The 24,228-nt window shown below is 44.7% G+C and overlaps 3 protein-coding genes across 3 annotated transcripts; 2 read left to right on the top strand and 1 right to left on the bottom strand.

Moving 5' to 3' along the window:
* Positions 937-4,253, top strand: LOC8059147 (salicylate carboxymethyltransferase). The gene is made up of 3 exons (XM_002458323.2): positions 937-1,109; positions 2,613-2,805; positions 2,941-4,253. The coding sequence occupies exons 2-3, from the start codon at positions 2,689-2,691 to the stop codon at positions 3,982-3,984; spliced, it is 1,161 nt and encodes a 386-aa protein (XP_002458368.1). The 5' UTR covers positions 937-1,109; positions 2,613-2,688; the 3' UTR covers positions 3,985-4,253.
* Positions 9,461-11,769, bottom strand: LOC8068068 (cytochrome P450 711A1). Its single transcript, XM_002456168.2, has 3 exons — positions 11,394-11,769; positions 11,075-11,227; positions 9,461-10,942 (listed from the first exon to the last, which is right to left on the bottom strand). The coding sequence occupies exons 1-3, from the start codon at positions 11,615-11,617 to the stop codon at positions 9,682-9,684; spliced, it is 1,638 nt and encodes a 545-aa protein (XP_002456213.1). The 5' UTR covers positions 11,618-11,769; the 3' UTR covers positions 9,461-9,681.
* LOC8059146 (cytochrome P450 711A1) lies at positions 16,543-21,568 on the top strand. The gene is made up of 5 exons (XM_002458322.2): positions 16,543-17,164; positions 17,286-17,438; positions 18,756-19,566; positions 20,863-20,958; positions 21,062-21,568. The coding sequence occupies exons 1-5, from the start codon at positions 16,914-16,916 to the stop codon at positions 21,392-21,394; spliced, it is 1,644 nt and encodes a 547-aa protein (XP_002458367.1). The 5' UTR covers positions 16,543-16,913; the 3' UTR covers positions 21,395-21,568.

The following is a 24,228-nucleotide window of genomic DNA, read 5'->3' as shown; positions in this document are numbered from 1 at the left end:
AGGGCCCGGACCATCTCGGTCACTCGGTGTCTCTCCTCCGGCGGTCCGGTCCCCGCCGGCTCCACCACCGCACTGATCCATCGGAGGAGGAAGGAAAAGCGCCGAGAGAGAGAGAGAGAGAGAGGAAAAGCGGCTGCCTGGCGTCGGCGACGGTCCAGCGAGCTCCACTCCGAGTCTCCGATCCATCCACGGCCGCTCGCTGCGCGTTCCTACCGCGCGGCTACCTGTCTCGCCGCGATACGCCACGAACTCTCGCGCGTGCGTGGGCACCGAATATTTTCCTCGCGCCGCACGCACCGCCGGATCCTTTCGCGACTAATTAACAGACATCAAAGAGTCAATCGATCTCTCTCTTCTTTGTTTAGTCCACAAGCATATTATATTGTAGTAGGAGTATGTCCAATGCTCGAGAACGCGCCGTGACAGCAGCTAAGCTGCGTGTCGGCGTATCGCATCGTATCTGCGCGCGACCCTTTAATTCCCTCTTCCATCGTGCACGCATAAACAAATCAACAACAATTAAGTATATGTTATCAGCTGGTTTGAGAAATTTGCTTATTTGGCTTCTGAAATGAAATGAGTTAATGAATCTATCGTAATTAACTTCATTCCCTTACGAGCTAATAATAAGTACAGTAGCAATACTAAAATGATTGGAGTCATTTCACCAAACTTAAGGAAAAAGATTTCATAAAGCACCAACTCGTTTATAATATATGGAGTGTAGTTAAGCCAAGCCAACGGCGTGGAGTGGAGCAAGAGCAGCAGCCAACAGGCGCGCGTGGTGGTCGTGCGATGCATGATGCGCACAGTCGTTGGGCTAGAGCTAGAGCAAGTGGGGGACGGGACGGCGGCCCCGGCCGGCCACTGCTCGAGTCGCAAACTGAGACTGTTCTGATTCCATTTGCCTGCCTATAAATACCCCGGGCAGCAAGCACTGCAGACGCCAACCAAGGGCGGGGGCTAGCTGCTACCTAGCTTCTTCTCTTCTGCTTGCTAATAACCGAGCGAGAGCAGCTGTTGTAGCCTACAGCTAGAGCAACGATTGACGACCATCCACAGCAGCTAGCATACCGTCTGACGAAACAACTCTGAAAGTTACTATCAAGGTGAGTTCCTCCTCTCGCAACCAAGTCTGATCTGCTGAATTGGTGCGTTGTCTGTCTCTGGAATGCATATGGGTTCTCATATCCAAGGGCATGGGCATGCCGTCGATCCTGGCACTGGCAGTGCAACAACCAGCACTCCAGCAGAATAGCATTGTTCTAGTGTGTTCTTTTAGGATTTTGTGCATATTTTGCCTCTTTCTTTAGTGCAATAATGGGAGGAAGCAAGCAAGCACCCGACAGAAGGCTGTTGTCCATATCCGCCTGTTGATGCCGATGATACTCCTAATATGCATATGCGTTTCGCCTGTGCTGCAGAGTGTGTGTGTGTGTGTGTGTGTGTGTGTCGCAACTTGAAACTATTAGGAGTATCATCAGTATGCAAAGGTACAGCAAGCACAAATTAAAGTCCTGTTGTCCTAATAGTTGACTCAGGTTTCCAGCCACTGGTTAGCGAGGGAAAGTTCTCTCGCTTTTTGAGAGGAAACCACCTCGCATGGATAGGGCTTGCAGGCAGCAATGGTCAAATCTTGCAGCACCTTTCAGTTTCATCTCCTGTGCAGTGCAGGCTCTCGCGCTCTCACTCTGTTTGTAACCAAATTTGCCGCCGTACTAGTAGATGATATGATATTAGGCCTTGTTTAGTTCACCCAAGAAACTAAAAACTTTTCAAGATTTTCCGTCACATCGAATCTTACGGTACATGCATGGAGCATTAAATATAAATAAAAACAAAAACTAATTGCACAGTTTGCCTGTAAATCACGAGATGAATCTTTTAAGCCTAGTTAGTCTATAATTAAATAATATTTGTCAAATAAAAATAAAAATAATACAGTACCGAAATCCGAAATTATTTGGGAACTAAACAAGGCCTTAGGGAATCCGAGCCCATGTCCTTAAAGTCTGTACTTTATCTGAAACGACCTGATTCTCAGTCACTTAGGTCTTGTTTAGTTCCCAAAAATTTTGCAAAATTTTTCAGATTCCCCATCACATCGAATCTTTAGATGTATGTATGAAATATTAAATATAGATAAAAATAAAAACTAATTGTACAGTTTGGTCGAAATTGACAAGACGAATCTTTTGAGCCTAGTTAGTCCATGATTGGACAATATTTGTCAAATACAAACGAAATTGCTACAGTGCTCATTTTACCAAAAATTTTGAAACTAAACAAGGCCTTATTACACCAGACTAACTGAGACCAATAAAAAAAGGAAATCTCAGTTAGACATATCAAGCATTTGTTTGCATAAAGCGTCCTGAATAAGATGCCCATCAAACTAGTCTCAAGAACTCTTTTTTACGATCGTAGTTTGTTTTTTTTAACACTAAGCGTGTCACAACTCACAAGTAGCTAGATATGTCCTAGCTCTTTCGCTGCCAAAAGAAATGCGAAATACTAACTGGCTGGCCTAGACAGTATTTTCTTTTTGATTTTGTGCCGAGTAGTGTGCAAAAGCAGAGTCCTTATATATGTACTGCATTACATTGCCACAGGGAGAGAGAAGGCATTGGAGGTTGTTGAAGTCCAGGTCCAGGCAGCCTGCTGGCAGTGAGCGAGAGAGGCAAGGCAATGGCGTCCTCACTGCTCCACTGCTCCGACAAGCTCCCGTTCCTGGACGTGGAGACCATCCTCCACATGAAGGAGGGGCTCGGCGAGACCAGCTACGCGCAGAACTCCTCGCTTCAGGTGAGCAATCGAGACCGCCTTTCAGCCAGAAGGCACCCATTTTCCCTCATATTCTTCATCACAACTCTCAAGTAGTCTGAACACACACGACCACCACCGTATGTAATTATGTATGTTCTTCACTTCTTCTTACAGAAGCGAGGCATGGACACGCTCAAGAGCCTCATCACCAACGCCGCGACGGACGTGTACATCTCGCAGATGCCGGAGAGGTTCACGGTGGCGGACCTCGGCTGCTCCTCGGGCCCCAACGCGCTGTGCCTGGTGGAGGACATCGTGGGGAGCATCGGCAGGGTGTGCAGCCACCGGTCGTCGTCGTCGCAGCCGCCGCCCGAGTTCTCGGTGCTGCTCAACGACCTCCCCACCAACGACTTCAACACCATCTTCTTCAGCCTGCCGGAGTTCACGGACCGGCTCAAGGCCGCCGCCAGGACCGACGAGTGGGGCCGCCCCATGGTGTTCCTGTCCGGCGTCCCGGGGTCCTTCTACGGGAGGCTGTTCCCCAGGAACAGCGTGCACTTCATCTGCTCCTGCTCCAGCCTGCACTGGCTCTCCCAGGTCCCTCCGGGGCTCTTCGACGACGACATGGACGGCGGCACGCCGATCAACAAGGGCAAGATGTACATATCGAGCACCAGCCCCGTCGCCGTGCCGCTGGCCTACCTGAGGCAGTTCCAGAGAGACTTCAGCCTGTTCCTCAGGTCACGCGCCGCCGAGGTCGTCGCCGGCGGCCGGATGGTCCTGGCCATGCTCGGCAGGCAGCAGACCGAAGGGTACATCGACCGGCGGACGACCTTCCTGTGGGAGCTCCTGTCGGAGTCGTTCGCCGCGCTTGTGTCGCAGGGGCTGGTCGAGCAGGAGAAGGTGGACGCGTACAACGTGCCGTTCTACGCGCCGTCGGTGCAGGAGGTGGAGGAGGAGGTGCGGCGGGAAGGCTCGTTCCGGCTGGACCACGTGCAGACGTACGAGATCAACCTGAGCAGCAGCGGCGACGCCAAGGAGGACGGCCGGACGGTGTCCATGGCGATCAGGGCCATCCAGGAATCCATGCTCAGCCACCACTTCGGGGCCGACATCGTGGACGCGCTGTTCCACAGGTACACGGAGCTCGTCACCGAGTCCATGGAGCGGGAGGATGTCAAGAGCCTGCAGATCGGGGTGGTTCTCACAAAGTTGTGACTTGTGACCGATCCTCCACAGGACTTTACACGGTTGATGATAGGCTACTATACTGCTGCATTGCATTTGCATGACCCTGTTCCGTCCTGGTGTGGCGCGTGTTTGTGTTTGTGTGTCTGTGTGTTCGTTAGTACTAGCACGGAGTAACGGTAACTGGTGGTAACAAAATTCATGTGTATCTAGATAACTGATAGGATTGGGAGAGTGCGAGTCAATTAACAAATGTATTTGAATGTCAATGGTAAATACACCTTTCTATTTGTGCACCACTGCTACCTACGTATTCAAAACCATATAATAAATCAATTGAGTTTGATTTTTTTAAGGGTAAAAACTTCTACTCCCTAAAAACTGGTATATCATGCTAGTAAATTCAGCTTAAACATCGTTCATCTGAATGAGCAAAATTCCGCAAGGCTACTGAGTTCTCGCAGTTAAAAAAATGGAAAAGAAACCTCATACCGACTTACCGATCGAGTTCTCCCAAACAGAGAACATTCGCACAGCAACTACTGCGACCAATAGGTGTCAAAGGTTTGTGGAGGTGGGCTGTCCACTGATCCAGCCCATATGAATTCTGTGACAAAATCAAGTGAACTTAGGCAGCCCAAGTTGCCGTGCCCAGTTGACAAAATCTAGTAAAGCACACATGGCCGTTGGATGGTAACTAGTGAAAAAAAAACATGACCGTTCGTTGCTTGTGACAAAATGACGTAAATTCAAACTACAAGATACTTTGACTTTTTTCGATGCATTGTTTTAACTATGTACCTAGACATAGTGTATTGAAAAAGTTATGTTTCTAAAAAAAATCAAAATATCTTAGGCATTATTAGACACTAGTATAATGCCCGTGCTAACGCCACGGTTTTTTCTAGAGAATGCTATAGTAATTTTTTTAGAGTTTTAATTTTGGGTAATTGTTTTTAAGTCTATAGACATTTTATGAATCATCAGTACATAAAGACATCTTTACATTTTTTCTAACTTTTTAATCAAATATTGGATATCTTCAGGGATGTTGTCGTAGCACTCGTTTGCACGACTCGCCAAAATTTCAGCCAAGAACTCCGTCCTTAGTGATCTTTTATATATATATGTAGACAATGACATATAGATGGGAAGTAATTACGAATCTTTTTGCATTCTTCGGGCAATCATATGGTTAGTTTCCCAGGACGACATTTCAATACCATGCTCCCATTTGCTTGTGTCAAGTTTTTTATTCTCTACTACATGTTTAATTATTCTTTCCATTCCTATTAACTATTAAAACCGAGAGACCAGGTTAATTTTGAATTGTTTAGCTCAATAAGTTAAAAAAGTATGTGTACATCATATAGATATTATGTTGTACCGTGTTTGGAAGATCTACATATCATTTGCATTCTAATAGAGTCCATCATCTGCATTCCAAAAGAGTCCAATACTTGTAACTCTCGTTTTAAAGCATTCACGACTGCGAGGTACCAGTGACACTGTGACAGAGTGGAATATTGATGGGTAGAAACACTTGCAGACATAGAAATTTATGCTCATTATATACTCTTATTTGGACGATATAAAATTTATCATATGGCAAATGTTATGTTTAAGCTTACCATATCAGCTTTTAAATAATCCTTTACCCTTGATTCAGCCGCGGCTTGTCTTTGAATCCCTAAATCTTCACGATCTTGCTCTCCATGAGCTTTTAGGATCTTGCGCCGGCGTCACAGGCAAATTTTTTTCACGCTTGAGGAAGGGATACGTAGATCAACTGGAATTCGCTGATCACCGTCTCCCTGCTGTCCAGGCAAATATTTTTTCGCGCTCGAGGAAGGGATACGTAGATCGACTGGAATTCGCTAATCACAGTCTCCCTGTTGTACGCCGATCAGACCGTCCGTCCGTCGACGGCGCCGGCGTCACATGCAAAAAAAAATTCGCGTTTGAAGAACACGCACCTGAGGGCGCTCCCCGGTGCGGCAGAGAGGCTGGCGCTGTGCAAGGCCGACCTGCTCGACTACGACGCGCTGCGGTCGGCCATCGCCGGCTGCCACGGCATCTTCCACACCGCGTCGCCCATCACCGACGATCCGGTACGTATATGTGTAACCTATAGTACTTGAATACGGATATACTAAGATCGATCTATGATTTAAATGTCACATACTGTAACCAGGCTGGCCTTTGGAGGAAAAATGTTTTCTTCTGTATGTACTCCAGTAGAGACCATATACAGCACCTACTGGCTACTGCAGCTATTTCTATACCTATATATAAAGAGAGAAAATTTCAGTTTGCCAATATCTTCCCTTGCTCCCTCGGTGCTGTCCGCTTCCGAAACCTCCATCCGTTGGTAAGAGAGAAAAGGAAAATATAATATTTTCTAGGGTTCTCAATGCAAAATCTCGTAGAGAAAAAGAAAATATAATGTTTTCTAGGGTTCCCAGTGCAAAAATAGATTTTTTTTTCAAGGTTCGCAATACAAAATCTTCTATATCTTAATTCACCTGAAAATTTAAAAATATGTAATAATTCATAGAAAAATTTAAAAATTACAAAACAAATTTTGTTCAACTCCACATATGTAGATCCATGTAGTAAACAAAAAATAGATGCAAAATGTCTGTCCTATTAATTTGTTTTTCTTTTATTCTTTAATTCAATTGAAAAATGGTAAATGCGTAAAAATTCATAGAAAAATCTAAAAATTACAATTTTGTTCAGCTCCACATATGTAGATCCATATAGTAAACAAAAATTATCACAAATTTTAGTATATTTTTTGTTGGAGATGCTTGCCTATGCTTTTTAGTGTAAAATTGAAATTGTAGTTATCTTGCTCCAATTATTATAAAAATTTTATGGTATCCTATTTAATGTGATGCTTTATTTGTTGTAAAAGTTTTAGCACCATTCCTGCATATCTCACTGATTTACTAATTTACCTAAATTTATGCTTGCTAAATAGTTTACAATCCATTTAAGTATGTAAAAATATAAAAAAGATGTTTCCACTACCTTTGCACGATGTGTTGTTACGTTATATGAACACTTCATAAGCCTATGTGTTCATAATATACATACATTTAACTGATATATCATATTTTATAGGAATCATAATCTAAATAAAAAACTAAAGCTAGCAACAAACTTCTCATGTTTTAATATAATACTAAAGTATATTAAGAGATAATACTAGAGTAAGATAAGATTTGCCTAATTTCTATTTTTATTATTAAATAAATATGTCTCCAAGATATATATTATTGTAAATATTAACTATCTAATACCATAGATGTCATGGTTATCAATAAAATAAATTATGGAATTTAAATTTTATAAAAAGGATAAATATAAATAGATATGTAACATTATGCCATCACTTTCTATGGCTATTTGATGTTTTTCTCCCGTTGCAACGCACGGGCATATTTGCTAGTATTATTTATTATTAAAAAAAAGATCAACCAAAATCACATCAAAAAGATTTATTACTCCAGTAGTAGAATATTTTTGCGACAGAAACTGTCTCTTGCATGCATGCATGCGTGCAAAATTCACTCACTGGAGCCAGATACGTGTTTTGACCTAGTTATGGTGGAGATTAGTGGGCCGAATTAGTGGGCTGCGGTGGAGATGAGTTTGTTGGGGCCTGAGTTTGTCTGGTCTAACGGCCTAAGAAGTTTTTAATTATAGTGGAGATATATATGTGTTGTTGTATTATTGGTCATGTATCTTGTAACACAAGTCATTCCCCGGCCATATATAAAAGATCATCCAACCTAAGGGATACGAGGTGTTTTCCTAATTCTCTACATGGTATCACGAGTTCTGAGTTTTTCTCAACTCCCTCCCCTCTCCGTTGTCCTAGGGCGTTGCCCACTAGGCCGCTCACCCCTTTTGCTCATTGCTGCCCAATATTCACACCCCATCTAGGTGACATGCCAATCCTTTTACATCCTCACAAGCTGGGAACAGTAGCGCAGGTTGGGTAATTTGCATGTGGAGTAAATATCTGCCCGTGATGAATTATCTAACGAGTAAAATTTCATGCCTGCACTTGTACCTAAAGGTAACATTTTCCTCCTATACCCACACCCATTAGATATGATCGATACCTACGGGCACCTAGACCCACAAGTTTGATTATCAATAGAATACATGGAATTTTTTGTATTTTAAGCACTAATGAGTGAAGCGACATTGCCCATACCCATGGGTAGGATTGACATCCCTACCACCAATGCCGACAACCACGAGTGGCACGGCGAAATAGAGAGACACTGTGGAGGATGGGTTCGTCCTCTCTTCTGGAGCCAGCAAGCATATGGGAGGTGAGGAATCAACCTGCCTAAGCATTTTGCAGGACAATACAAGACAAAAAAGAAGACCTAGATTTTTTGGGCTGAACTTTCATGTACAATAACATCTACAGACTAAAGTTGGGCCTTTGTTTTTGGGGCAAGCTTGACCCAAGCTCGGACCTAGGTTGCATGCTCTTTTTTAGTTGTAAAATAATTAAAATATAGTTTGGACTAGGTTTAAACTGAGAATCTTCATGGACTTACTTTTCATTATCTAGGTGTTGTTCAATAATGTGTGTGGGTTGGGTCAAGCTACGACGGAACTAATCATATATGAAGGGCCCACATATGCTTTGAGCAATATGCTAGAGACAAAAACCACCAAATGAGATTTTTTTTGGCTATCTTTTGTATATGAGTAAAATACACTGGCGGCCCTTTAACTTGTCGCCCTGTGCCACTTTGGTCCATGAACTTTCAAACGCGAAAAAAAGACCCCTAAACTTGTCAGCATGTGCCACTTTGGTCCATGAACTTGCAAACGCGAAAAAGTGCCCCCTGAACTTGTCGATCCGTGCCACTTTGAACTATGAACATGCAAATACAAAAATAACATCGGCTGCATGGCACTGTTCTGCCACGTGACCGCCTCTGATAGGCCATGCATGGCACCGTTTACGGTGACTTTTATAATTTTTGACATCATCACTATAAACGGTGCCATGCATGGCCTACCAGAGGCGGCCACGTGGCAGAACAGTGCCATGCAGCCGGTGTTATTTTTGTATTTGCATGTTCATGGATCAAAGTGGCACGGATCGACAAGTTCAGGAGGCACTTTTTCGTGTTTGCAAGTTCATGGGCCAAAGTGGCACATGCTGACAAGTTTAGGGGTCTCTTTTTCGCGTTTGCAAGTTCATGGACCAAAGTGGCACAGGACGACAAGTTAAAGGGCCGCCGGTGTATTTTACTCTTTGTATATTAATGGGGAACGAACTAGTGCACTGGCTGCCTCTATTGTTGGACATTAAGAAGCCTCCGGCCATGCTAATACTCCTCTTTTAGAAAACTATATGGGCGTCTTAATTAAAACAGTCCCTAACGGATGGTCGGGGGGGGGGGGGCGTAAGCAGCGTCGCCGCCGATTAGCTGCCCGGGCATAGACCTCCTAGCCGACGCCACAATTTAGATTGATCATTGTTCAATATAACAGTATAGTTTACAAAACACTAAGAATATTCTGAGCGTTTATGTACAAAAATTTATTACCTCCTAAGACGTTGTTAAGGTGTGTTATATTTTTTTCTCTACCTTAATACAAACACACACACACACAAGCCTTTTGCGAGAGAGAAGAAAATGATTAATCATCTTCCTCTTAATAAAAGCAGTCCATCCAAAGTAATTAATTATTTTCCACATGCCTCTTGATGACGTGAAGCTTGACACCATGCTTGAAGTTGACCACAATCCCAAACTGAAACTCTAGAGGGGACTCCATGCTGGGAGAATGCCGGAACACATAGTGCTGATAGAGGTGGATTATCGCGAGCTTGATCTCCTGGATGGCGAACTTCTGGCCGATGCAAACCCTGGGGCCGATTCCAAAAGGGATGAACGCGTATGGGTGACGCTTCTTTTGCTCGTCGCCGGCTGGGTCGAACCGCTCTGGTCGGAACAGCTCCGGGTCCGGGAAGTTGTGGGCGTCCTTGGCGAGGACCCCTGGTGCCATCCACACCCATGCGCCCTTTGGAAGCACATAGCCACCGATCTCCACTCGCTCGGAGGTCTCTCGCGCCACCAATGGCGACACCATGAACAGCCTCATCGACTCCTTCACCACCTGATCGAGGTAGGGGAACTTGGTCTGAAGATCATCCGCCGTGGGCACACTGCCGCGAGGGCCGAACGCGTCCATCTCCCTAAGCAGCTTCTCCTCCACTTCCGGGTGCTTGGCGACGAGGTAGACCACGGAGGACAGCGTGAACGCCGCGGTCGCCGGCCCAGCGATGAGGTGCTCGTAGGTCAACGCGCTCAAGTAGTCCGGCGAGAGCAGCTCCCGCGTGGACGCGTCGCTCTCCCTCGCCGCCAGCACCACGGAGAGGAAGTCCTTGTGCTGCTGTGCTGCTGTCGCCGCCGGCGCACGCTCCCTCTCCGCTGCGCGGGCGGCGACGATGCCGTCCACCATCCTACGGAGCTCGCCGTTCACACGGTTGATCTCCCGGTCGGCGGAGCCGGGGACCCTCAAGAGCACCTGCCGCAGCGGATTCTGCAGGAAGGGCACGAGCGCGCCAACGATGGTGGAGAGCGACCCCGACAGGTCCATCTTGAGCGACGTGGTCGAGTGGATGTGCATGTTTATGAATTCCGATGATGACGCCTTCGCCTTCGCTGCATCTCCGACGACGACGTCGACACCCTTCATGTCATCGTCAGGCACCACCGGCTTTCCCGAGAGGCCAAAGTCTGTGCCGAACGCCGCTTGCCCGATGATGTCGGTGGCGAGGCTCAGCGCCAGCTTGGAGAAGACGACCTCCTCGCCATCGCCGAGGTTCGTCGTCGCAGCGCGCTCGATGCACGACTCCATGGTCGGCATCAGCCCGGCGAGGTGCGACGGCTGGTAGATCGAGACGATAACGTTTCGCATCGCCGACCACCTCGAATCCCTGCAGACACGCGCATGTGTTTGACTAAACTTTCTACTAGTTTCAAGTGAAATCAGTCTTCAGTGGATGAAAGATCCTCGGAGATGTGTTTTCCTTTGAATTGATTTTTTGGCAATACAAGGTTGCAACTACCTTGTAGCGAAGAGGCCTTTCCGATGTATGGGAGAATTGGCGATGGGCGAAGGCAAGCTCCGGTTAGGCATGCTCTTGAACTTCTTGATGCCCACCTCCTTGCAGAGCTCTGCGTCGGCCACGATGATCAATGGCTGCCTTCCCACGTGAAATCTGCAGGCAGATCGATCGAATCAAAACTATTTGCTTTTGATGTAATTGGTCGAATCTTCAAAATTATCATCTCGAGGGAAGATAAGTTTGACTTTTAACCGCAAATTCCCTGAACTTCTAAAATGCAGCGAGCGACGACGTTCAAGCAGAGGAGGAGGAGGATCACCTGAAGATAGGCCCGTGCTTCTTGGCGAGCACAGGGAAGACGTCTGGGCCGTGCTTCGCCAGCAGGTGGAGGTGGCCGATGAGCGGCAGCGGCACGGGCCCGGGCACGTGGCGCACCTTCCAGTACGGCTCGTACAGATACACAAGCACTAGGAACCCCACGGCCATGGCCAGGAAGGTGAAGGTGTACTCCTCCATGGCACCCAGAACCGTGCCCATCTCCATCGTTTTCCGATCATACACGCCCTTGCTTTGACCTAGATTTATATATAGTCATATAAGAGTTGTAGTTAATTCTTTGGAAAACTATAAAGAGATGACAGAAAGAAAATCTATATAGGCAGATCAGTTACTATATGCCACAGACTTGCGTCGTCCATGACGACGATGGATGTGCCCATTGTATATACTGTAAGTGGGGACTTCATATAATAATAGAGCGGGAACAGGTGTACACTTAGTGCACACAAAAATATGTTCTAACAACCGACACGGGATTGGTGGTTCATACTCCCACTGTAAACAAAGAGTGAGTAGCAATAGCATATAATCATTTTGGTCTAAAAACAAGGCAAATTTTGCTTACGAACATCAATTTTTTTTAGTAATCGGCGCACTACGGGAAGCTGCGGCTTCCCTAGTGTCAAATGCACTCGGGGAAGGCCCAGTTGCACTCGGGGAAGCCTTCTCCGAGTGCAACACTCGGGGAAGAATGTCCGGAGTATCTCTTCACGGAAAAGGTGTCTTCCCCGAGAGCCGAAAATCGTGCACTCGGGGAAGGCTTTCCCGAGAGCCGTCCTAGCACTCGGCGAAGAGTTGACGCCGTTGGTGAGCAGACGGCGCCGTTTCCTTCTCTCTTTTTTTTAACATTTTTCTTCCTCGAGTGCAACACTCGGGGAAGAAACCTGTAACACCCGGCCCAGGGCTTAATAGGATTAATAGGAGACTCATACCAACAAGTTGCCACTTCTTTTTCGGAAGCCCATCTCGAAAGAACTCTAAAGTTAAGCGTGCTTGGCCTAGAGCAATTTAGGGATGGGTGACCGACCGGGAAGTACTTCCCGGGTGCGCGCGAGTGAGGACAAAATGTGTGCAGAAAAGATTCCCGGGTGCGCGCGAGTGAGGACAAAGTGTGCAGAAAAGACGAAGTGTTGGTCTGTGGGGACTGACTATATCCTAAATATATCCTAAAAAAGCTGTCGGACCCTCTTCCCCGAGCGCCGCAACTCAGACACTCGGGGAAGAAATCTCTTCCCCGGGTGCGCGTGAGTGAGGACAAAGTGTGTGCAGAAAAGATTCCCGGGTGCGTGCGAGTGAGGACAAAGTGTGCAGAAAAGACGAAGTGTTGGTCTGTGGGGACTAACTATATCCTAAAAAAGCTATCGGACCCTCTTCCCCGAGCGCCGCAACTCAGACACTCGGGGAAGAAATCCTCTTCCCCGAGCGCCGCAGCCCAAGCACTCTTCCCCGAGTGCCGCAACACACCATCACTCCGAGTGCTCGATTTTTAGCACACGAGGAAGCCTGTGACACTCGGAAAATTTCAATTCTCCCGTAGTGGCGCCATTGCACACCATCAGCTTAAAAATTGAGTATGCAGACACCACAGTCAATAAAATAACTATTTCAGCATTTCTAGAGAGAAAAACAACAGCGAGAGGATGCTTTTGCCCTTGTCTTGACCAACGGGGCCTGCCGCCTGGTTCAACACATTGTGAACAATAGCCGCCCGAAGCCTCTTTCTCCCACAAGTATTCTTCCTCTTGTTAGGAATTTAGGTATTTTTATGTTCAATTTAATCTAGAAAATTCATAGCAAATTAGTGACAACATATATGTACACGTGTGTGACATTATTACTTGCACTAGTAGCATATATGAACATAAATGATATATAGATCATAGCAGAAAAGATATTAAATTTAACAAATTCAAGAATAGAATTGTACTCAGCAGAGAAACCCATGCTCAAAGCACCGGTGGCTCCACATGTATTAGTCGACATAGTGTGTTGCTCGATGTCGCAGATCACGATCGATGTGGGCGACGTGGGATGATGTTCGTGGTGCAATCCCTCGAACATCCACCGGGAAGTAGATGATTTGAGGAGGAAGAAGAAAGGAGAAGGCGTTGACAGTCACTAGGAAGAAGCAAGCAGTCATCGGTGACCATAGGCGGAGCTCCCCATAGTGCAGGGTGGGGCAGCTGCCCCACCTACCACCGGCGAGTAGGTCCTCTCTGCCAGCGAATCCAACAGGCATATATAGAAGCTGTTGGCGGCGCGGCGCGTCTGCAGAAGCAACAAGGATCGAGCGCCCAAGGCATGGCCGGATGGTGCTAACACACACAGCCTGCACACCAATGCCTGGCCTCCACTCTCTCTCTCGCTTGTTCCGTTGTTCGTTATCAGGTGCCGTGGCCGCCACTTCCCACCACCCCTAGATGCAGCTGGCCGGGTGCCGCCATTGCCAGCCGCCCGGTGCGCTGCCGCCCGTTGAGGCCTGGCCATCACAGAGACACGGACTCCAGAAACCAGGGAGACGATACACACATGCATGCAAGCCTCCACTCCATGCGTTTCTATTTAGCATCCTCTCCTCACTAGTGTTTGAATTTGGCATTGGGAACTAATCAAGACTATACGCATGCTTTGATGTTTCCTTCCAATTGATTAGCACAATTTGTTTCTTATCTTATGTCAACCGGCATGCTATTTGGTTAAATTTGATTATGCCTTTTATGCGTGCAAGGTGTTTGACGTTTTGCCTAGGAAAGAATACCCATGTTCACAATCACACAATGAACCCCGTTGACGGCACCATCTAAGAGAGCTAAGGTCTGCCCCACCTAAAAGTTTAGGCGAGCTCCGCCACTGTGTGACGGTCCCCAAAAACCTAAACGCCTGCACATTCGAGTAGGTATTGGTATGCGGATGACGGTTATGGTGGCCTACTCTCCCACTCTCCGTGCATGCAGAGGATTGGGACGGGGAAACTCGGGAACAACTTAACAAAAGAACAATGGTGTTGGATGTGTTGTGTCTCATCCACGCGGTTGAAGGAGAGCACACCTTGTGAAAGAGAATGAACATGGATGTCATGAAGCGTCTCTCAATCACTAGTAACCTCCACCACAAGCATAGGCTTACTAGTAACTACAACCATTACCATGGGAATTACTAGTGACCGCAACCATAATATCCCTTATAAAAAAAGTTTAGCTTTATATCTATGCCTCACAAAATGTATATCTACATCTAATATGAAAAAGCAAAGGATTTCTTTTGTCCTTTTTTTTTATTTTTTTTAGTTTTTTACTTCTCAAACTGGCCCTGCGCCGTTCTTATCATGTATGTGTTCAAGATTCATAACCCGTAATCATATAAGATAGAACAATTCACGCAAAACAATGATATCAAACTACGCACCTGACAATCTCTTAACAATAAAGCTTAACTATTTGGCATCGATTAAGTACAGCCCGCATCTTTGAACTGACAGCTTCGGCATCTCTTTTAATTTATTTATACGGGGAGCAACTTTCAAATATCGTGGGGACATGTTGGTGTGAACGACAAGATACCCAGCAGAAAGCATCTTTGAACTGCCAGCGTCCGCATCTCGTCTAACTCAGGTCTTACTTAAAAAAAATAAAATTCTCAGTCACATCGAATCTTGCGATATATGCATGAAGCATTAAATATAGCTGTAAATCGCGAGATGAATCTTTTGAGTCTATTTTATTTATAATTGAACAATATTTATTAAATTATACTAAAAACTAAAAACTTTTCAGAACTAACACACTAGCTGGAAGGATTGGATTCTTAACAATGCTGCTTCCTTCGATACCCCTATCAACGGTGCCACAAGCTATCTGTGGAGGATTGTCAACGATGAGCTAAACACCTACCGTTCCATCACTGTTGTTCGAATCAACAGCGGTGCTGCCAATTCCTTTTGGTTCGATCACTGGCTTCCCGATGGACTCCTCTTCTCCACCCATCATGCCTTGTTTTCCCACACTATCATGCCTAACATTTCGGTGCAGCGTGTCTTTAGAAGTGGTTTTGATTTGCGTTTGCGCCCACGGCTTACTAACGCTGCGAGGCAACAGCTCGCTAGCCTACTCTCTACTTTGCAGGACGTCCACCTTGGAGAAGGAGACGATGTTCGTGTATTGAAGCTAACATGACGCCCATACACGGCCAGACACGCTTACGCCGCGCTTGATAACTCCGGGGACTCAGCGGATATGCATGGCAGGAGGATATGGGGTACAAAACTGCCCAACAAGGTGAAAGTCTTTGCCTGGCTATACTTCAAAAATCGTTTGAGCACCAAGAACAATCTGCACGCCAAAAACGTTGTCGACAATGAACGCTGTGAGAGATGTTCTCAGGCTACAGAGGATCGACACCATGTTTTCTTCGGCTGTGGTGGGAGCCGCTTGATCTGGACCAAGATTGGTATGATTCATGTGGGAACTCTTACAGACGACGAGAGCTGGCGCGCTGACACTCCTGCTGGCCTAGACGATTCCTTGTGGCCCTTCATTTATCTAACCATCCTGTGGAGGATTTGGGATAGCCGTAATGGCCATGTTTTTCGTAATGAGACTTTTTGTAACCGGTCTGTTCTTGCTAAGGTTTGTGATGACCTTGTTGTATGGCGTAGCCGCCTCCCCATGGCACTTCAAAACGGCCTTCGGGCCTGGTGTGATCACCTAGACACTTGTAACTCTTAAGCTGCTATCACCCCTTTTAGGGGGTGGGTTCGTTTGGAATGAAGAAGGTGGGGAATCTCTCCCCCCGTTTAAATTTCAAAAAAAAAAAGACGTCAGGAGTCGAGCCAGAGAACGGCTTGGAAAGCCGCTGGACGCTAGTTTGCTCTAGGGCCTTGTTTAGTTCCAAAATATTTTGCAAAATGGACACTGTAGCTTTTTTGTTTGTATTTGACAAATATTGTCTAATCATGGACTAACTAGGCTCAAAAGATTTATCTCGTCAATTCCGACTAAACTGTGCAATTAGTTTTTATTTTTGTCTATTTTTAGTACTTCATGCATGTGTCTAAAGATTCGATGTGACGGGGAATCTGAAAAATTTTGCAAAATTTTTTGGGAACTAAACAAGCAGAGCGAGCACTGCTGACTGCTGTACTGTCACTATACTTAACAGTTAACACCCAGACACCCACAGTAATTTTTCTTTGAGTGGTCTGTACTATATTCAGTAAAATACAACACTAATTAAAAGCACAGCCTGCCCCACGCGCCGTTACAACCAACGCTACAAGAGTCCATTTCTACTGGCACACGAGGCCCAATCTGACGAGGGCGAACGGACAATGCCAAGGCGAGTACACGACGAACCAGGCGACGGCGAGGATGCCCACGGCGAGCCACCGGGCATCTAGATCAGCTTCGCCCGTATTTATTAAGCCGTGCGACCAGCCAGTCGCCACCAGCTGCACAAGAGCCAAATCACGAACCGATCGAGACTGAGGGGAAACACCGTACCGATGGGGTGGGGAGAAATCATCTCGAGCCAGCTGCTGATAGAGTCGTCGTCGTCGTCCTTGCCGGCGGTTCTTTTCACCGCCGCGGCCTTGGCCGCCGGCGCCTTTGCGGTCTACTTCTACATACCATCATGGCGCGTGCGAAGGGTCCCCGGGCCCGTCGCGCTCCCGCTCGTCGGACACCTGCCGTTGTTCGCCAAGCACGGCCCGGGACTGTTCCGCATGTTGGCGAAGGAATACGGGCCAATCTACAGGTTCCCGAGCTAATAACCCCTGCTGCGCCGTAGTAGCGGCAGTCCTGAATCTGGATATGTATGTATGTATGTGTCCATGCATTTTGGTTTAACAAGTGGTCGTGTTTTTCCTTTTAATTAGGTTCCACATGGGTAGGCAGCCACTGGTTATGGTGGCAGACGCGGAGCTTTGCAAGGAGGTGGGTATCAAGAAGTTCAAGAGCATCCCCAACAGAAGCATACCCACTCCAATTCGTGGCTCACCTATTCACAACAAGGGCCTCTTCTTCACCAGGTAAAGCTAATGGAACACTCTCAAGAGCTTATTTGTTTAATATCATGACAGTCATTAGCCCATTTGAATAATTTCACAATAGTTGGAGAGGCGATGAGAAGCAATTAGCGTCCCTATAGTCGGTGGACCTAGAACATGAAAAACGATAAAAGACGATATGAGTAAGGCGATGGGAGACGCTATGCTTAGTGGGCCATAGACGTTACATCGCCTCCGAAATTATGTTGATTTAGAACCCTATAAATAGAGGAGTGGTAATTCTTTTTTTTAGTTTTTTTAATGAACGGTACAAGGGTAAATTTATAATTATAAAAATAATATTTTGAGCAGCATAGTTTGGTGTATGATTCAAGTACTAAAGTGAAGATCTTCTTCTTAAGTTTTTTTTTTAAGAAATGTTCTTAAACCGAAGGGTAAGCAAGTTCAATTCCGATCCTGACTCTGAGCGCAAGGCACCCTGTATCGTATTAATGCAACACAATTAGAGAAACATTGTTCTTGAAGGATGCAGAAAACATGATCTCATTTATGTTTATGGCATAATCCAAGTAAACTGCATGGGAGCCTTTACATCTCAGCTATATAGTCTGATACACTCTCTTAGTACCTCAAAAGTTTGCTGCAATCAAATTGTAAGGCATTAGTAGTTTAGTACACTGCTACTAAATTGTTCAGTGGCAGTATGACAGTGTGTACACAACAAAATTATTTCATAAGTCATACTTCAATCTTTGAAGAATAAATTTTTTAGGGCATAATCCAGGGCCTCATTCGGGGGAGGGTAGGCCAGCGGCGGAGGCGCTGCACGAGGGCCGGGCCAAGGCAGGCCATGCGACGGCGAGGGTGAGGCAGCAATGAAGCAGGGCCTCCGACGCGACGCTGTACCAGGGCGGAGGCGGTGACGGCTAGAGGGAGGGAGAAAGTAGAGCTGCGGCGTCGATCTGTTGAGGGCGACAACGAGTTGAGTGACGAGGCCGTCAAGGGGAGGGAGCGCGAGGTGGGGGTCGAGGAGAGAGGGCATGCGCAATGACCATATTGCGCTTCAACGAATTAAATCAATAAAAATCGCTATTTTGCAGAAGCTAGCGATTCCAACTATTGCTTAGCTTTTATAAAAGAAAAATAGCACCAGCCGCATGTCTTTCTTTCAGTTAATTAAGTTTCATGAGTAGAGAGCTTTGAAGCAAAAAAGAAAAAAAAAGTTACATCGATATCCATAGAAATTTGTCTTAAGCAAATTGGTCTCCAGATAAACAAGTTTGAGTTGGTGAGCTTAATTTGTCTAACCATTTCCATTTGCATGCTTCGCGCGCGCAGGGACTCGAGATGGCAATCCATGAGGAACGTCATCCTCACCATCTACCAGCCGTCGCACGTGGCAAGCCTCATCCCGGCCATCCAACCATACGTCGAGCGGGCGGGGCGTCTCCTCCACCCCGGCGAGGAGATCACCTTCTCGGACCTCTCCTTAAAGCTCTTCAATGACACCATCGGCCAGGTCGCCTTCGGCGTCGACTTCGGCCTCACCAAGGACGACACCACCGCCGCCACCTCGCCGGCGGCGCAGCAGCAACCCGCCCACGGCGGCGCCAATGCCAATCAGAGCGTCGACGACCCGGCCACCGACTTCATCCGGAAGCACTTCCGCGCCACGACGTCGCTCAAGATGGACCTGTCTGGCCCGCTGTCCATCGTGCTCGGCCAGTTCGTGCCGTTCCTCCAGGAGCCCGTGCGGCAGCTCATGCTGCGCGTGCCAGGCTCCGCCGACCGGCGCCTGGAAGAGGCCAACTCGGACATGAGCGGCCTCCTTGACGAGATTGTGGCGGAGCGGGCGGCGCAGGCGGACAGGGGCCAGCAGAAGAACTTCCTGTCCGTGTTGCTCAACGCCAGAGAGAGCACGGAGGCCATGAAGAAGCTGCTCACTCCGGACTACGTGAGCGCGCTCACGTACGAGCACCTGCTCGCCGGGTCTGTCACCATGTCGTTCACGCTCTCCAGCCTGGTCTACCTCGTCGCGATGCACCCGGAGGTGGAGGAGAAGCTGCTTCGGGAGATCGACGCTTTTGGGCCCAAGGACGTGGTGCCCAGCTCCGACGACCTTGAGACAAAGTTTCCCTACGTTGAACAGGTAAGCCTGCTGCTTCCATGCTTCTGAGCTTCTCCTCTTTCCTAAAAACCTTACGAAAAAAGTCTAGAACTCACTAAATTAGATAATTTATTAGGTAGAAAATCGTTACCAATTTAAAAGACCAGAGGTCTAATTTAAAGGCATGACACGGTCTCCTAATTACACTTTGATTATTTGTTTATATATTATAATATTTATGATCATAGACTTATATTTATTGGATAGTACATTTGATTATAAATCTATTAGTATCAAGTTTTATATTTTAATAGTTAAAGTTGTTAGCTAAATTATTGGTTGAAGATTATAAAATTTAACACTTAACTTGCCCAAAAATGCCGTATAAAATAGTTCGGATGGAATAATATCTTATTGTTACTATCTCAGTCTCACAAGACATAGAAGAAAAAAATATATAAATCTAGAATTTTCAAATTAATTATAAATATATGTTCTTTCATTTGGTAGATTATAATCATCATCGCTAATAACAATTATTAGATATAATCTGCCTTATAAAAAAGATATATCCACATCTCTCATAATCAAAAATATGTAAATTAAATCCATTTATATCTAAGTTATATACCTCTTTCATAAATTAAAATACCTCTAAATTTGTATCTAATTTACCCACCTCTAAATTACGAAACGTGCTCATGTGTTATTACGAAACTTGTACCTTGTTGCATGGTCAACTAACGACTTATGACATGGAGATTTATTTATATAAACGTCGCATCATCTATTCTAACACATATTGAAGTCAAACTCTATACTGTAGTTGATAATTTATAATATTTTAGTTGACTTATTTATAGAAGAATAATTTTTGATATAGCAAATTCGACATCTTGAGTGTTGTGCATGATGCAGGATGAAAATGGCTATTCCTGTCATAGCAATAAACATCTATGACATTACCAAACATAATCTAAAATAACTCTAAAGTAATATCTAATTGCCTACTTGTCATTATGATAGATAATTTATGTTAAATTTGCATCTAAATTAGCACTTTTGGCACTATCAAAAAAATAAATCATCGCCTCAACTCTATATCTAAATTACTGCTATTATGAAAATATTTACCACAAAAATACACATATATATGTTTTTAAAATACGTCTATTCATGAAATATGATTTATATACATTGTTATTTTTAGATAGATCTTCAATTTAATTGAAATGTTTGAGATATCTATATTAGTAGCATAAATTCTAAAAAGTTTTTTTCAATACTAAAATTAAAAGCAATGTCTGTGTGTACTCATTTATTTTTATCATTTTTTAGGTTGTGAAGGAAACAATGAGATTCTACACTGCATCTCCACTGGTTGCAAGGCAAGCATCCGAGGATGTTGAGGTTGGAGGGTACCTCCTGCCCAAGGTAAGAGACATCATCATCTTCGGTTCTGTGGGCAGCGTGCTAGTAGCAGCTTCCATAAGAAAAAAAAAACTTTCACTGATAACAAATTACACCCTCACTGCAGGGCACATGGGTGTGGCTGGCGCCCGGCGTGCTAGCGAAAGATCCCAAGGACTTTCCAGACCCGGACGTATTCCGGCCGGAGCGTTTCGACCCGGAGAGTGAGGAGTGCAAGCGAAGGCATCCCTACGCGTTCATCCCCTTCGGCATCGGCCCCCGGGCATGCATCGGCCAGAAGTTTGCCATGCAGCAGCTGAAGCTAGTCGTCATCCACCTCTACCGCAACTACATCTTCAGGCACTCGCCCAGGATGGAGTTTCCCCTGCAGTTCCAGTACTCCATTTTGGTCAACTTCAAGTATGGTGTCAAGGTGCAGGTCATCGAGAGGAAAAACTGATGCACGCATTATTATTATATTAGTGCTATATATTGTATATCTATATGATGCAAACAGAATATGCATCTATATATATATGCTGTACACAATATGCATCTATATGCTAGCTATCCTCCCCTACGTGAAGTGTTGTAATACCGAAATCTTGAAAAAGAAAACTTGATCTGAAGAGGTTATGACTGCCCCCACAGCATTTCTAATAAGAAGAAGACTTTCTCCGGCGAAGCCACATTCATCTATAGTGGTGCACGGGCACCATAGTAGAAAAATAGTGTAGCATTAAGTAACCTATTTTCACCATGCTAATAAGCTCTCAAATGGTGGTGTTACTATAAGGCTATGCTTGTGTGCACCACCATAAATTCTGTTTCAGCTTCGCTTCTGGCCAAGAAAACCCTTGAACCCCCACCCCATCCTTACACGGTGACATATTCTCTTTCCGCTTACTTTAGGCTGCTCATGGCAAGAGTTCGAGGCTTCGTAGATTGTATCATCATCCTCTAACAAAGCATATGTTATAGTTTGGAGCTACAAAATCTTCCCCAAACACTACATCACTCATGTTATGGCCGACCTCCTAAGCTCGAGCCCACGATGCGACGTGAGCATGTGTCTCATCTTCCATTTTTATTAACTTCACCGTAGTTGCATACGTTTACGCTAAGTAAGCATGTGTCTCACCTTCCACCTTAACTCACAATAGTGGCACACATTAATGTTGAGTCGATCTCTAGTCATTTTTTCCTTACATATAACCATCTATTGCACCTACATTTATTAAGGTTATCAAAAATTAGTTAATTTATTAGTTGAAATAAATTTGGGCAAAGTCCAATTCAATCCAACGAAAGTAGCTAACTCATTATCAATGGCAGGGCTATAGTCTATATGATTGCAAACATTAAAAGCAGTAAATTTCTTTCCTATCTCTCACTCTATCCTCATATGTTCGTCCTTCACTCCTCTTAGGTTACTTGGTCTATCGTCCCTCACTCTCACCCTTCCAGTTTCGAGTTTGGAGCTGCAAAACGATTCTCACTATTGTTGCTTTGAATTTAAAGCTACAAAACTTCATTGGTGTCGCACCACCCATGCCATGACCTAGCCACCTAATCCCATACGTCTCGCAGCATGTGTGTGGGAGTGTGGTTTGTCTTCCGCTTTTTGAAAACTCACAATAGAATAATAGATGCACACAATAGATACTCATTTAAGTTGAGTCAATCTTCTATCAATTTTCCACACATGATTACTTTTTTATTGCGTTAGCATTTATTATGGACATGAGCATGCAGGTTGGGCTAATTAAGCCCGATAAAATCTAATAAAATATAGGTAGCTTATTATCATCGACACGAGCATTATTATTACAATATAAGAGCATATTTACTAGTATAATATTCAAAACCACAAATTTCTCATTCATCCTTCACTCTCATCCATTTAGTCTGCTACTCTTTTCCTTCATTTCCCACCTCTTGTTTCATCCCTCGCTCCTACTCTAATAGTATCAAACCGTGAGTGTGAAAAGTCAAAAATACCCTTAGACGTAAATATGCTATTTATTTTTTTGAGCAACTTAACAACTTCAAATGAAAAAATTCAAAACTAGAAAGTTATAGATCTTGTCGAGATCTACAATTTTCATATAAAAATTATTTTCATTTAATTTTGCAAAAAAAGATATGTTTTGATATGGTTAATATATATCTTAGAGAAAACATATCTTTTTGCGATATTGATTGAAAATAATTGTTATATGAAATTATAGATCCCGACGAGATCTACAACTTTAAGTTTTGAGTTTTTCCACTTAAAGTCATTAAGATGCTCAAAAAAAATCAACAGCATATTTACACCTAAGGGTATTTTTAACTTTTCACACCCACGGATTGATACTATTAGAGCCTAATCTAACGACAGTGGCCTGGAGGGCAAAAAAAAATTTGGAGTAGTGGTGCTAAAGTCCGTTGAACTTTTTTAGTGGCTCACACAGGGGTGGATCTACAGTAGTAGCATGGGGGTACAGCTGTCCCCCCAAAATTTCTTGAAAAACATCTAGTATATATACCCTTTAATAACATGAACATTATAACACATTGTTATATACAATTACTAGTCTGCTCAGCCCATACCACAACCTCAACATTCTACATTCACAACTATTTTATCATCGTTTAGTAATCTAATTATATTATGTCCTTATTGATGAACTATATCATTTTTATCTGTACCCCCCATGATTAAAATTCTAAATCCGCCACTGGGCTCACACAAGGAATTGTGATCTTTTACAGTGGCTCATAAGGAATTCTCACCATAACATATGCACCCAATAGTCATCTGGATCAATCTTTAGTTTGTTTCTCATATGATTAATCCTTTATTGCACCTAGAGTTCATTATGAGCCTAGAAATTTGTTTGATTTAGTTAAAATAAAGTTGGGCCAAGCCCAATTAGATCCAACAAAGATAGATAGCTCATTTATCATCTGTTATCACACTCTCCCAAGTTTTATGTCCCATTGCAATGCAAGATGTACTTGCAACGGCATGTTTGCTAGTATAATATTAAAGAGAGCAAATTTCTTTCATCCATGATCACTGTCTCTACCCATCTGTATGTCCCTTATTTTCAACTTTTTTTCTCCTTTCATTCATTTCTCATTATGATGTCCCTCGCTCCAACCTATCTTCCTCACTTCCACCCTTGTTCTTTATTCCTTCGGACTATCGTTTCTCATTCTCACCCATTGCCCACCCACAACATGAGACCTAGGCCCAGCTGAGGTGGTCTATCCTCCTCCAACAAGGTTTTACAACTTGTAGCTATA

The sequence above is a fragment of the Sorghum bicolor genome, chromosome 3 (genome assembly GCF_000003195.3).
Source record: "Sorghum bicolor cultivar BTx623 chromosome 3, Sorghum_bicolor_NCBIv3, whole genome shotgun sequence".
Taxonomy (NCBI): Eukaryota; Viridiplantae; Streptophyta; class Magnoliopsida; order Poales; family Poaceae; genus Sorghum; species Sorghum bicolor.
Note: the sequence above shows the minus strand (reverse complement) of the source record. Positions and strands in the feature narration are given on the sequence as shown.